We start from the raw sequence: 15,977 nt of genomic DNA, 5'->3' as shown, positions 1-15,977 counted from the left end.
ACATGATCTGGAGAAGGAAATGGCAAACCACTCCAGCGTCTCTGACAAGAAAACCCCAAATGAGGTCACAAAGAGTTGAAAGACTGAAAATGACTGAACAGCCACATTCATGTACTACATTGAGCATACATTTACAGAATAAAGTCTCTAGTATTGAAACCTGAGAATATATTCAGTCCAGAGTTACAGTCTTGGAGGTCCTCACTAGAGTACTGTAAGTTCTCACTAACAATGCAAAGAAAGTTACTAAGATACCTTATGGCTTTCCCACCCCAGCTAGTAATATGAATACATAGATTATATGAAAATCTCAGTTGTCATTTTAAGGTTCTGTTTATGTCTTATAAGTTGTGAAGACCCAGGGAAACTTTTCTTTCTTTTTATTCAACTTAGTTCTATCTTTTAAAAAAATGCCCAAATTATCTATCTATTTAAAGATGTTTTGGTCTGGGCCTTACTCAGGCCAATCCCCTGATAGTTTGTTATGTTTTGAAACAAAAAGAGATAGGTACTTAAAGGTTATTCAACATTTGGGGGGGGAGGGGAAGGAAGGAGGGAAGGAGACAGAGAGAGATTGATTTAGTCATAGCAGCAAGAGGCTATTCAACAAGAATTGACATTAAGGATACCTTGAGTTGATTTGGCTGAGGGAAGCTCCCTTGATTGAGTTGCCAATCATGATTCGCCAAGCATCTGAGAGCTCTTTGAGCTCTTTGTGGCTGCTTTTTGTCTAAGGTGATCAAGAAATGAAGCCTTTAGTCCCCTGAGCCAGTTAAGATTCAAAGATAGACTTGATGCCTTTAAAGGAAAAATTAGCCTAATTTTCGTGGAGAAAGAGGGATTAGGATATATACCTATCCCAGCAGACATCTGTGACAGGGATTGGTTTCCTGCCTTTTATTTTCTTCACACAGTTGGTGAGTAGTGGTAGTAAAAGGATAGTGATAGTAAAGAAGTTCTATACTGATAAAGTGAGCTTGGCCAGCAGCTGTATTGCACATGGCTCCATTAGAAGGAATATTTTTGTCTAATAAATATATGGCACACTGAAAGGGAATATGAGTGCTGTCTGGGCAGATGGGGATTCAAAGAAAGTCAGCTTAAAAAATAGTAATGTTGCTAGAGAGAATTTGGACAAAACTATTTAGTCTGAATAGGAGCAACATATTATCTGAGTCTTTAAGTGATGATGAGCAGCATCTACCTCTATAGGTAATAATAAGCATATAGATATCATAATGGTAAAGCAAATAGGATTGGCATGACAGAGGATACTGTCTTAGATTCACACAGTTACTACTCCTGTACTCACTAGAAGTTATAACTTGGTTTGTTAGGGACCTCAATTACAACTGAATGCCAAAAATGAATTAAGCCTTTTGGGGGAGATCTTTCTCTGTGAATAACTTAAGGCATTAACTTCAATGATGTAGATTTAGATTCAGATCATATATAGTTTAAGAACTATTTTACACTATGGAATTCATTTTGGGAGACACAGTTATTTAAAAATTTTTTCAAGGTAAACGCATTGTTTTCACTGAGCAAGATGTTGACTAAAATGGTAGTTTGATTTACCACTCACTACTTCTCAATGTTAATTGCAGGCATTTGTAAATTACAGAATTGTAGTTCTATTTTGAAGAGAACTTGGAAATAATTCAATTTAACTTAATTTTTAGATGAAAATATAGGTTAATTCATTATGTAATAATGAATTAGTAAACTGAATATAATGGACAGCATTTAAAATTGAAAATACAATGTTTTTTCAGTATTTGATATTCACTTAATACTTACTGTAGCTCATTTTCTCTTTTATTTCTTTTTAGGTTTCACCAAATTTATTTTCAGAAAGTCTTGTCACGGACAATTTTTCTTGTATTTTACCCAGTGATGAGATGGATCTACACTTGGATATTTCATTTACCTCTATTTATATTGGCAATATAAAAGGAGTTTCTAGTGGGTTTGTTACTGTAAGTATTTTTAGTTTAAAATATTTTTGTAACTGATCACTGACAAAACATTTGTGAATTTCTATGAGTAAAAATACTAATAGAAGGATTTAGTGATTCATTTTTATCAGTTGCTTTAGATTTTTAAAGGAGTTCTTTCTACATTGAATTATCTCTGTTTTCAGTCCTCTCATTTTCAATTCTTATAATATCTAGTTACTCAAACTATAATAATTGCATATATTTACATAGAACTTTAAGATTTACAAAGTGCTTTACATTCTAAGGTAAGAAACAGAGGCTTAGAAAAATTGGGTGATTTGCCTAAATTGACAGGGCAAGTAACTGGCAAAATTGTAATTGCAACCCTGGTGCTTCAAAACAAAGGCTAGTTTTCTTCTATACCATACTGTGTTTATTTTTAGACATATCATCCTTTATTGGTTTTGTATTGATATTTCTTTGAGATTTTTTTTAATGACAAGTTTTTTGACCTTGGCCAAGAATTTACTTCTTTGCTCCTCAGTTTTCTCATATTTAAAATTAGGGTGTTGGGCTGGAAGACATCCCTTCTAAAATTCTCTGATTCTCTAATTTTGACACATTCCTTAAAAAATTTTGCATTTATTTTTTATTTATGTACTTACTACTTTATATTATATTTAAATCGCAACAAATACTAGATTCACTCCCTTCATATTCCACTAATCACCCACTTGAAAGATCATAATCATATCCCTATTTATATCCATTTTATTCATATTACTTCTCATCCTTTCCCTTCCCTCTTACCTAGCACAGTGTTTATATGTAATAGGCATTCAGTAAATATTAAATATTGATTGAGCCAAGAAGATAAAATTGTACATGTGTACTTTTCCCCAACAATTTTCTGTATCACCCAACTTTTCTTTTAGTGCTACATAAAGGACAACTGCTAGACACCAAGAAATATTATGGGGGAGCCAAGATGGTGGAATAACAGCAAGAGCAATGAGCTCCCTCCCTCTCCCCGCCCCCCATCTCTGCAAGACAGATTAGAAAACGCACCTGACCAAATCCTTATGGGGAAATCCAAGAAAAAGTTACAGTGAATAATTTTCATAACCCTGGTCACCCTAGGGAGACAGTTAGAGTGGTCTGTGGATATTGGAGATGGGATCTAGCCAGGAGCAGCGATGGGCAGAATACCTCACCTGCTAGGGAGAGAGAATGCAAACCAGGGCAATAGGAAGTCCTAGACTCAGCAGGGCAACATGGTATAGGGGAACAGGTACGAACTGGCAGCTTTGTCATTCACTACCTAGTTCTGGATAACCGATCCAGGGCAGACTGTGGAAGGGGACCTGCACTAGTTTGTCATTCCAAGATAGAGAGTGCCTCAGGCCCTAGGCCCAGAGGAGCAAATTCAGAAGCAATCAGCAGAAACATTATGGAGAACAGGAAAAATGACTTTGCCCCTCCTCAGCATAAGAGAGCTGCTCTCAGTGCAATCACTGAGGTTACCCAAAGTTTGTGCTTGCCACTATAGTGTCAACTAGTGCTCCCTATCTGGTAGTCCACAGATTGGTATTACTCTACATGAAGTACATCAGTCCCAAAACTTAGGATGCTCAAAGTACTCATTTTGTAAAACTTGTTAGTGTTTTCTTTTAAGTCTTAACTGTCTTTTTTCCTCATCATCTTTGCTTCACTCATTCCCAGGCACCTTTTTTCCATATTTTAAGCTTTACCCTTTGAGCCATCAAGATGAGCTACCAGTTGATGCATGGGAGAATGTAATGGTTTGTGGTAGTGGATTTAAGTATTTTGCAGGTTTGTAGCACAGTTTTGGGTTAGGAAACATGGGGCTAATTTTTGCCTTGCTACTCTAAACTTCCCTTAACCTCTTCAATCAGTATAGTCAAAATTCAGTCCAAAAAGTATGTGAAAAAGTATTTACATATAATAGAAGCAATGTTTCTAATAGAGCCAGAAGCATATGAAATACAAGAGCCATGTCAGGGCTCTTTTAGTAGGCAATTAATACAGAATTAGTGGAAGGGCAGAGGAAATATCAGAGTCCACAAGACAAAACCAGAGTCATTAGGTGAAAAGGTTAAGCTAAAATCCTATCTTTAACTGGAAGCCTTTCCCAATCCCTCTTAATTCTAGTGCCTTCCTTTTGTTACTTATTTCCTTTTTATCCAACGTATAGCTTGCTTTGTATATATTTCTTTGCATGTTGTCTCCCCTACTAGATTATAAACTGCTTGAAAATAGGGACTGTCTTTTGCTTCTTTCTATAACGCCCAAAGTAACATAGTACCTGGCACATAGTAAGCACTTAATAAATGTTTATTGATTGATTGAACCCGCAGTATACTTTACTTTTTATTTTTGTTGTTTAACATTTGTTAACAGAATGGAAGAATGTGTATTGTAATTCTTAATAATTTAGGACCAATACTATTTATTGATTTGCTTTTAATTTTGTTGTCTTTAAATATTTTCTTTATTTACATTGTTTTAGTTGTTGGGTATATTGTTCTTTTATATCAGTTCATATAAGCCTTCCCATGTTTCTGTGAATTCATAGTCTTTCTTCCTTATGGCACAATAATATCCCATTTCATTCATATGCCACAGTTCATGCAGTCATTCCCCATTTGTTAGCACATGCCATCTAGACAGAGAATAGTAGTGCCCTTTTGGTAGGACTTTGTGTTAGAACTCTGACTGATTTTGATGATCCACTGAGAATGGAAAATTCCAATCATTGCATTTGACAGTTCTGCAGAGAAAAGGTTGGTGGTGGAGTATTCTGGTGACTTTTGGTAACTGCCTCTGATTTCCCTTCTAAAAGTTGTATGACCAGCAGGTTGATGAATGGGATCCACATTGAAATTATTTGTACAAAGTTACTTGACCCTTTACTGACATCCATATGTCAGTGAAGCAGGATCCTGATCATTCTTGCTCCAGTGTCAGAGTTCAAGCCCTATTGTCCTCAACTAAAATGTAATTTGACAGGGATTTGATCTTCCTTGCCTTGTGCAAGAACATTAAGTGCTTGCAGAAAGACTTTGCTTATAGTGTGCCTAGCTGTTGTTTCTCCATAGGTTTTCCTACCAGGAGACCACAAGACTAAGTGGAAAATGAGCTTCCTATAGAAAAGCATGGAGGAGGGAGGTGTCCTGTCAAACCCTGGCTGTCCTAGATCTCCAAGTACTTTAGATTGTCATTGTACTTCTGTCCTTGTAGCTGAAATTGCCTGATAAATGGCTAATGTGGAGCTAGGCATGGACTTTGGTGTTTATAAGGAGCTTACTAGTCAAGCACACTGCAGAGCTGTACAGGAGCAGTGCGAATAGACAACATTAAATGCCACCCAGTGGGGGACCAATAGTCTTAATTTATGAGATCCAGTTTCTGTTAGAGATGGAGGTTTCAGATGGAAGAGTATGCATACTGAGTTCCTCATGCTAGACATAAATAGCATGATGGCTGCTATTCACTGGCATGATGGAAATTACATAGTTGCCTTAGCACAATTGAACCACTTACTGAGATTGCATCCTACTTAGCCCATTACATATAATTATAGGTTATAGGTTTAAGCCTGGAAGGGCCCTTAGAAAGCATCCAGTCAAACTTCCTCATTTTAAAGATGAGAAAACTGAGGTCAAGATAGGTCAAGTGACTTGTCCAAAGCCACATGGATAATAATTAGCAGAAGTAAAATTTGAATCCAGGTCTTTTGATGCCCAATCTTCTGCTTTTTTAAGTATGCCAGACTGTATTCTCTTAGTATATCAGGGATCCAGGTTTTCTGAGAATTCATTAGAATAAAGATTAAGGAAGGATTCATCTGTTCATCAAACTCTCCTCTTCTTCCTTCCCCTGTAAATGACTGAAATCACCAAGAGAGAGAATATAAAGAAAAAGAAAAGGGCCTATTAGAAAGCCTTGGGAGTTGCTCACACTTAGTGGGAGTGAAAAGGATGATTCAGGAAAGGAGACTAAAGAAGACTCATCAGATAGGTTGAAGAACCAGGGAAGAGAAATGTCACAGGAGCCAAGGGGGCAAGAGAGTGTTCTAGAAGTGGGGACATGGAGACTAAGTCTTAAAGAATGTAAGATATTAGTTCCTCAAAATAGAGGTTCTGGAAAGAACTCATAAGTGGGAAAAGGAAACTACAAGGTTGGAGGGAGCATGCAACTGAGGCATGCTGATTAAGCCTGGAGATGGATGGTTTCTGTTTTCTGAATAAAGTATGTGAGATTCTACTGGGGAGAGGAGGAAAGGTTTTATAGGAAGTTGGAGAACCAAGGAGAAAATTTGGAATAGTTACTATGTGATAGAGTCAATGAGAGAAGAATAAAAGGAAATTGTTATGTAATAGAAATTGTAAAACATAAATTTGTAGTGGTTCCAGTAAGCATGATGATATGATTTTTCTGGAAAACATTTAGTAGTATGTGTATAAGATTTGAGTAAGTGGTAAGTTAGTGCTGCATAACCTGTGGTTGGGATTCGTCATCAAGGTGTGACTGGTGCTAGGACAAAGGGGCAGGAAGTTCAAGGGTAGCTTAGGTTAAACTGGTTAACCACTAGGTAAAAATTTTGAATTGAGGAAGGGTGTGGGGATTAGAGTAGGGATGATGGACTGGGAGAATAAGGCCTGAATGTCATGATGAGGATGAAGAATAGGTTTAGTAGAGATGAAGCAAAAGGAGAGATTAAAGGATAGGAGACTCTGGTCAGAAAGAAGAATTTAAGAATTTGGTATCAATGGAGGTAGAACAATCATGTCTAATGGTCAGATCAAGGGCATGACAATACCTATGTGTAGCTGAGGTAGAATGAAGATGGAAATCTTGTCAATTTAAGTTGATAACTGTCCGTCCCAGTGTTAGAGGATAAAAGTGCTTAGTTTTTGTAGTTTCACACCACAGCTTGTAGAAAACGGCATAGAAAGGGGAGGAAAGCATCTCACAAATTTTACCTAGGACTAGCCTTATGTTTCTATGTTATATTCATTGCAACATAAAACTTTCAGTAGGAAAATATATTCTTTGGAAGGAAAACAAATTTATTGTCACCAAAATGTGTTTTATGAGTCTATATGCTCATCAGTTTTAGACTTTGCTCCATTTGCTATAAAGTGCAGTCATTTTAAGAATTTTGTCTTAGAAATCCACTTTCTTCTTAAGTATTGGCAAGAAATACACTTTGGGCCAAATGTAAATAACAGTTGTTTGAAAGTGCCAGAATAGAAAAAGTTTATTTGCCTTTATTTAACTGAATCTTTTTAGCCAAAATCCATATAGAATGTATACAAACTCTCCTGTGTGTGTGTGTGTGTGTGTGTGTGTGTGTAGGGGTTTACTAATTAAATAGCAAGCAAAGCAACCTCTATACACTAGATCCTGTCTGGCTTGTACTATTTAATTTTACAAATCCATTCTAGGGGTACATGGAATAAGAAAACAAAGATAATGACATTTTTAGAGAAATATAATTTAAAATGTAATAATGATTAATGATTTGTGGTCTTGCAAATTTATTTATTTTATAAATGTAGGAAGCCCAGTACTTCACTGAAAATTTTCTGGTATTTCTATTGAAATCTCTCACTAGTTTGGTTGGTCAGAACACATTAATTTGGGAGCCAGTGTTATGAATTTGAAGCTTGGGTGGGGACCACTTTGCTTTGTACTATTCCAAATTCATTACAAATCTTGGCCAGTCATCTCACAACTTTGTTGATCATGAGAAAATGTGAATGGATGAGTGCAAATTTGTTATTGCACAAAATTCATAGCAAAAATTCTATGATGGGGCAGTATTTTTCGAGAATAATGGAGATAAAATTTTAGTGGAGAACTTTTTGAAAAGAAACGTTTTAGACACAGGAAAATGGATTTAAAATAGCAAGTATCTCAAAAGAAAAAATAAGGGAAAAGTATGGGGGGAAAGATAAGCAGTGTTCTGAAATATATAAAAACTTGAGAGGGCTTAAATGAGGGGGAATATTATCTTCTTTCTAGTCTGATAAGGAATCCTGACTTCTTTATTTTTGTACCATTAGAGCACAACTTTGTTCATGAAGGATGACACTACTGTAACTTAATGGCCATTGAGGCTACCTGAGTTTTTGATTTAAGCTATTGGTTTTAAAGCTGAGCATATGAGAAATAGATTATGTCATTCTTAATTCATGACATGAAAATTTCAAATTAGAACATTTGCTTGGTTGGCTGAAAAAGCACATAATTTTTATAGTACAGGCTATAGGATATGAGTTTATAATTTGAAAAAAAATTTAAAAGTATTTTAAGTAGCAGCTTGGTAAAACTAACTTTTACTTTTTAATTTTCCTTTAAGTTCACGACAAAGTATATAAAGATTCCATTTGAAGGTAAGCAATTACTACTTTATGATCTACTCTCTTCACTGTAATTCTGTGTATAAAATAAGTCATTTCTGCCAGTTTTCTTTGAAAATATTTTGAATCACTTTATTCTTTTCCAAGTACTTTTTTGTTCCTAATTGCTTTTCATTATGGCACTTCAGTATAGCTAAAAGAGTTTAGTAATATACAGACTAACGTCAGCTTAGTAGTTTTCAGTAGTTTCAGCATTACTGATTTTGAAAATGTCTTTAAAATACTAAAACTATTTTGAAAATAGTACAATATATATATATATATATATATATAGTTATGGCAAATAATGGCAAGCCAGCTCATTGTGTTTTCCCTGGGAATAATTGAACCTAAAGTTCTTCTTCTTCTTCTTCTTCTTCTTCTTCTTCTTCTTCTTCTTCTTCTTCTTCTTCTTCTTCTTCTTCTTCTTCCTTTGTAAGGCAATTGGGGTTAAGTGACTTGCCCAGGGTCACACAGCTAGTGTCAAGTGTCTGAGGCTGAATTTGAACTCAGGTCCTCCTGAATCCAGGGCCAGTGCTCTATCCACTGCGCCACCTAGCTGCTCTGAACCTAAAGTTCTAATGGAAAACTTTAAAGAATGGAATTGCTTGGACATATGAAAATGGATGTAATAAAAGGAAAAGTTGCATAGGGAGAAGCTTGGGGACTGGTGAACATTATAAAATAGCATTTTAAGGCATATAGGAATTTATGGAGATTTATGACAGTGGACTAAATGAGGTATTATTTTATATTATTTCTAGTTTGATAAGGAGATCATGTTCTTCAGGGTGTATACCAGTGGAGCACAAATATTAGCAAGTTCTACCAAGTCTTTTTTTTTTTAATGGTGCAATGAGGGTTAAGTGACTTGCCCAGGGTCATGCAGCTAGTAACTGTCAAGTGTCTAAGGCCGTATTTGAACTCAGGTCCTCCTGAATCCAGGGCCGGTGCTTTGTCCACTGTGCCACCTAGTTCTTGAAAGATTTTTGAGTGTGGGGCCCAGTGAATTACTATATGTCTGCACTCCTAGGATCAGAAAGATAAGTTTGGTGAGGCTCATCATTAGGTTCGCTGATTATTTTGACCACTGTAACTCTTGAAGATCAACTAGTAAATTATAGAGGGATTGGTATCTTTGTTGGAAGTGAGTGTGTAGATTGATAAAATTACAGATCCATGAGACATTAAAGTAAAGAAAGATTAAGCTAGGAAATTTATCTCAAGCTTGTGCTCAGGCAATTCAGAGCATTTTATTTTTCATTCAGAAAACTACTAGAGTAAAAACTGACATTACATAAAAAATACAGGATAGAGAGGTGATACTTTCATCTTTGATTGAAGGAAAATTGATGAGACAAATGAGGTGAGGATTATTTTAGACAGGAATAATAGAAGAAAATGCCTCTATTCTAACAATGACAATTTATGGAGCAAAGACTATAAATATAAATTTATTTCCACAGAAATCCACTCTGCAGAAATTTGGAAATAATGAATCATGGTAATGATGTTGATGTTTAGAAAGTCAAACCTCACAATATTTATATCATACTAACTAGAAACCTAGTTAGGGCAATACAATAAATTTACTATGAGGTATCTCAACTTTAGTAGTTTAGAAGATAAAAATAATCTATAAATATTAAAAAGTTTCAACATATTATTAGTACTTTGTGATATGAGCATTACGTTTTTAGAAAAGTCATACTTAGAAAAATTTAGTGTAAAAGGAATGAATGGGGAAAACAATAACTGACAGGATAGAGTCATTACCTGGGAGATTTAAAAAATCAATTTGTCCTGAAAGTTATTGCCTTTTATTGCTCTGAATAATTTGTTACATATAGTCCATGTAGTTGAATGCAAGTGCTTCTTGGGGAGAAGGGAAGCTTTCATAGAAAGATGTCACCCTTACTAATAATTACCAATAATTTACTGAGTATGAATTGAGTTTTGATTGGCTTCTGAATCACTAATACTGCTTCATAGTTCTTACTAATGACACTCAACCCTTTTCAACTTTTCAGATCATAACTCAAAGTGAGGGATTATAGGTCTAGGTTTTTAATCTAAGAAATCTTTTCTCCAGTTTTCCCTTTTAATAAATCATAATAGGAATTATATACTTTAAGAAACTAGACCCTCTAAGGTTTAAGTACAATTAATGGTTAATTACCATATCTCTGGTTTTGATATGATATTCCTTCTTGTATTTAGTTTCACATCCTTAAGGTAAAGCCCAGAAATTCAATCAACATTTATTAAAATTCTACTGTGTGCAAAGCACTGGGGATACTGAGACAAAACCTTTAAAATAGCCCCTTCTCTCTCTCTTTTTTTAAAAAATTTTTTTGGTGAAGCAATTGGGGTTAATCGACTTGCCCAGGGTCACACAGCTAGTAAGTGTTAAGTGTCTGAGGCCGGATTTGAACTCAGGTACTCCTGACTCCAGGGCCGGTGCTCTATCCACTGCGCCACCTAGCTGCCCCCAAGGTAGATTATTATTATTATTTTTTAGTGGGGCAATGGGGATTAAGTGACTTGCCCAGGGTCACACAACTAGTAAGTGTCAAGTGTCTGAGGCTGGATTTGAACTCAAGTACTCCTGAATCCAAGGCCCGTGCTTTATCCACTGCGCCACCTAGCTGCCCCAGTCCCTTCTCTTAAGGAGCTTACATTCTACTAGAGGACATAACATGTTCATATATAAGTAAATATATGATAATTTTAGGAGGGAAGGAATATTAACAATCCCTTAGTTAAGTCTTTTAGGAAGATAAGTTCAGAAAGGCAGAGATGAAGCCAGGAGGAAATTACGTTCCAAGAATTGAGGGTGGGGTGGGGTGGAGAGGAGAGTGACTTTTTGAATTCTGAATGAAGGGATAGCAAGGTAATATCCAATTTTGTTTTTTAACATAAAATTCATAAAGGATAGCAATGTAAGATAGGGTTGAAAAGGTCATTTGGATCAAGATTGGGAAATACATTAAATTCTAGACTGAGGAGTAAGTAACAATAGGCAGACCCTTTAAATAGACACAGGTAACTTCTTAAATAGGTTAATTTCTTAAATTATGACATGATGTAAACTTTAAAACTTTGTTTTTGTTTTCTTTAGTGTCTCTGAATAAGATTTCATTGTTAGTGGACACCATTCATTTAAAGAAGTTTGGGTTGTGGACACATAAAGATGACAACAGTAAAAGGAGAAATTCTATCATTTTCCTCTGGACATCTTCAGATTACCTAGAAATGATTGAAAACCAACTTGGGAAATCTGTTTTAAGGCAGCGATGTAAGTATATGTTAGATTTTAAATTCTGCAGATCCAGGGAAGTCTTATAGAGATTTCAGTCTCTTTTTCTAGTTTTGTTTTTTAAGAGTTAACTTATTTGGTTTATTACTATATGCTACATGGAGCTTTCTGTATTTTCACATCATTCCTCCTCATAGCTATGAATCTAAATTGAAGTGTGGGGTAAGTGGATAGATTTTATTAATATCTGCATCTGGAAGCCTGTTGATTAGCTGGCATCCTAGACAACTTTCATTATCTTTGAGATTCATACTTCCATTTTCTAAGAAATAGTGACAAAGCTTATCAGTATTAAATTTCATTTCTCCATCCCTTCAACAGTGTCTTTGGTTCTGGAAAGATAGTACTGACAGTGCCTAAAGCAAGGATTTGTCTATATTTCTAAGTAAGAGAGGGAGTTGATTTGGAATGATTCAGGGGCAGTATTTACCTTAATGATTTCCTTTATTTTAACATTTTGGTCTTAAGACTCTTTAAAATTTCAGCATTCTGCTTAGAGCAATCCCTTCTGGCCATTTTTGCAGTTTTATATCTGAAAAAGTCATGTGCTTTGTATGCATTATAAAAAGAAACTGGGGCAGCTAGGTGGTGCAGTGGATAAAGCACTGGCCCTGGATTCAGGAATACCTGAGTTCAGATCCGGCCTCAGATACTTGATACTTACTAGTTGTGTGACCCTTGGCAAGTCACTTAACCCCCATTGCCCTGCAAAAAAACCCAAAACAAAACAAAAAACAAACAAACAAACAAAAAAGAAAGTTCTTTCTTGATTTTTTTCCCTCCCAAAATGTGTATAAAGGTAGAGTCAGATAGATAGGTTTATGGAAGCAAAAGTATATATTTTTCTGGGAATATTAAATATAAACATTTCTGGTATTTTCTCCACTTTAATGTTTGGTTTGTATCACTTAAGCCTATTGAATTTATATTAGAATTGGATAAAATGAACTAGGAAATATTTTTTCCCAATTCAGAATTATTAGTAGTGGGCATAGTTTTATTTTTCATGAAGCCAATGCAAACTATTAAGCACTCAATCATACCTCTTGCCTTTGGTACCTATAGACTCATTCAGAAGATTCAGAATTGAAATAGTAGATGAGAAAGAGAAAGTTCAGGGAGAATTTCTGTCAAATGAGAGATTGCTGTTGAAGCACTTTGTGGCTTGGATGCATTCTTAATTGATAGGGGAAAATAAAGAGAAACTTGGCAATATTGTGGTTATATTAGGAATTCCTTAACTAGTGCAGTTAAAGCAATAGGATGGCCAAGTAGTATTAGTTTTGTTAATATTTTATTAATGATTTCTTATAGCCTATGATCATCATCTAAATTAGAGATCACAGTTTATACCATTATTAGTAATCTAATATTTGTCGAGTTTCAGTGAAAGAGGGAATAAAATATGTTCTTTCTTTTTAGCTAAATCTGATGAATTCATATTTCTTGAGTTGAGCAAACCGGCTTCAGAAGAGGAGGAGGATAAACTGAATGAGATGATGGCAGAAGTGAGCAGGAAAACAAAATCATTAGACCTTTGCCATCCGCTGCCTTGGAACCAGGCTCTTTCTTTGCTTCAGGGTTTATCTGCAAAAGAAAGCTCTTTTATTGATTATTATTGTTCTGCATCAAAATACTGCCATTTTCCAGGGGCTGCTGTTGAAATGGAGGCAGAATCTCCCTCTCAGGTCAGTGCGTGTTCAAGATAATATTATGAATAAAAAGAACTTTAAAAGAGAAATTGGGGCAGCTAGGTGGATAGAGCACTGACACTGGATTCAAGAGGACCTGAGTTCAAATCCGGCCTCAGACACTTGACACTAGCTGTGTGACCCTGGGCAAGTCACTTTACCCCAGTTGCCTCACCAGAGAGAGAGAGAGAGAGAGAGAAATTAAGCCACCTTTCAAATACATTTCAAAAGCATTTCTTTGCTTCTCCAGGTAAACATTAGTTATGTGTCAATGTTGCTTATTTGTACAATTTATCTCCAAATAAGAAAATACCTAAAATTATAGGCAGCGGCATCTGCAGGCTGATTATTTTGGGCTGGAGAACCTATGGGAGAACCTATGGGAAACTATTTGAATGGGTTGAGGGACAAAAGACTTCTCCCCATTTATATAATCTGGAATACCCAAGACCCTAAATCTGACCTAACCTTTTTGGAGCTTTCCAGACCATTATTTTGCTTAGTAGCAAATTCCAGTATAGCATGAAGCTATGCAACTATATGGTTGCCTAAACTTGAAGCAGAAGAATCAGCAAACAGTGAGGTTTGGCAGCTGGTAGAATGACTTTATGTTCATTCACAGGGCATTCCTTCTTGGGCCTACATTTTTCATTCTATTAAGTTAAGTTCCTTGGCCATCCAAATTCATTCTCCTCATAGTTTTTTCAAGTCTACTTTGGATCTGCACAGAAAATTAAGTGGTCTCATTTTAATAAGCTTGAGAGAAGTTTGTTTTTTTTCTTTCAAAAATTATTTTTTAAATTAATATTCATCTATTTTCTCTCCCTTATACTACTCTCCATTGAATGAAAGAAAAAAGAAAGAAATGAAGGAAGAAATAAAAAGAAACCAAATGACCTCCAGAGAGTGAGATTTTACAACTTTTGCTAGAACTTATTCTAGATTTCAACAATTCTGCTGTAGTAAATCCTTCCTTATATCAAATCATGACATGATCTTTTATAGAAAAAAACTAAAACAAAAATAACCAAAACCATAGTGTTTAAATTTGAACCTTTAAAGCAAGTAGATTAAGGGAAATAATACATTTATATCAAAAATGAATATTTGCTTTGCAGTATGTTTGACTACATAATTTAAATAATAAGCTCTTTTGGTACATTTACATTGTTATTTGATGTATATAAATTTGAAGAATTTATTTAATCCTATGCTATAAATGGCACTATTCACCCACCATATGCTTTTATGTTTTCTGTTTCCTAGTGGCAATGAGTTTGAGCTAATTCATTCACATTCTGGTTTATTTTTGTGGCACTAGTTTTTCAGGTATGGGATAGTCTGTGGCTCTGGACAGAGCCATGATCTTTCCCTGATTAGCTATGTGTGCTCTATCTGAGCTAACTTGTCACAGTAGTTTGTTTTCTCTTATGTAAAAACAAGGTAGAGTTAGTGTGTTATATATAATTGATTGAGAGTCCATCTTGGAGACAAGAAGATTTGAGTTCAAGTGCTGACTCTTGCACATATAGGCTGTGTGACCACCCTGGGTGAGTCACTTACCCTCTTGTCCCAGTCAACAAATGGCAAGTAGGATAGTTTACACTTGAATTTAGGTCTTCTGACTTTAATTGTAGTACTCTTTACATTGCAACAAAATGCCTCCCTTCTAGAAAAGCTCTGGTCATGGAATCGTATCTGCTTATAGTGATGATTACACCAATTCACATTTATATAATGTTTTAAGCATTACAAACTCTTTTCCCAACAACAGCCTTGTGAGGCAGATTGTTCAGTTGTTAATTGTACTTTATGTGAAACTAAGTCTCAGAGAAGCTATTTTGTTCCTGATTACACCACTAATAAATGTTAGAGCCAGGATTTGAATCTCAAGTGTTATTTTAGTTTGTTTTTACTTTGGCAAATATATGTAGATATAGATATAGCCTATATTGTTAATGTGGTACAGTCTCAGGTAGGTAGCTTCCTCCTATATATCCTGGGTTTTGTTTTGATTTTTGTGTTTTCCAGATTTAACATGGTTCTATTCATAAACAATCATAATTTTTTTCTTGCTATTTATTTTTTGCCAGGCCTCAAATGCCAATATAACCAAGCCTAGCTATACCCTCTTGCAGAAGAGGGGTAGTGGTTGCTATTCATTTTCTATTACATCGAATCCAGATGACAATGAATGGAAAGAAGTAAAAAATACTGGACCAATTAAAAAGTATGTACTAAATGTCTTATACTGTTTGTATTAGGTGGGCACGGTGCTTAAGGTTGAAAAGCAGTTTCCATTCCCATGCCTGCTTTTTAGCTGTCCAGTTTTGGAAATGTATTTTGAATTGAAAATTTTAAGACTAGTACTTTTTTCCAAAAGTGAAATCATGTTTTGGCAATTTTGTTCCCCCTTTGATTTATGAGAAGGTGAAAATAAACACTTTAGAAAAGGTGCTACTTTGCTTAGTTTTTTGGTAGCTCAAAAATGAATGGTAATATAAATTTCATATTTGGCAGGGTTAATCTTTTAGGAAAAACCTTCAAGTCAGATTTGAATGAAAGTGTTTTTTTTGATTTTTAGCTTTCTATATTAATT

General features: G+C 35.2%; 1 protein-coding gene across 3 annotated transcripts in view; it reads left to right on the top strand.

Moving 5' to 3' along the window:
• SENP7 (SUMO specific peptidase 7) overlaps positions 1-15,977 on the top strand; it is a 183,821-nt gene that overhangs the window by 117,695 nt on the left and 50,149 nt on the right. For 2 of the 3 annotated variants that reach the window (XM_043992004.1, XM_043992006.1), the window contains exons 11-16: positions 1,833-1,979; positions 8,329-8,362; positions 11,490-11,666; positions 13,110-13,375; positions 14,231-14,284; positions 15,472-15,608. In XM_043992004.1, the coding sequence (XP_043847939.1) occupies positions 1,833-1,979; positions 8,329-8,362; positions 11,490-11,666; positions 13,110-13,375; positions 14,231-14,284; positions 15,472-15,608 (815 nt within the window). The remainder of the gene's footprint in view (positions 1-1,832; positions 1,980-8,328; positions 8,363-11,489; positions 11,667-13,109; positions 13,376-14,230; positions 14,285-15,471; positions 15,609-15,977) is intronic. The other variant, XM_043992005.1, reaches the window with a different exon arrangement.

Source organism: Dromiciops gliroides, chromosome 3 (genome assembly GCF_019393635.1).
Source record: "Dromiciops gliroides isolate mDroGli1 chromosome 3, mDroGli1.pri, whole genome shotgun sequence".
Classification (NCBI taxonomy): Eukaryota; Metazoa; Chordata; class Mammalia; order Microbiotheria; family Microbiotheriidae; genus Dromiciops; species Dromiciops gliroides.
This window is presented reverse-complemented; position numbering and strand designations above follow the sequence as displayed.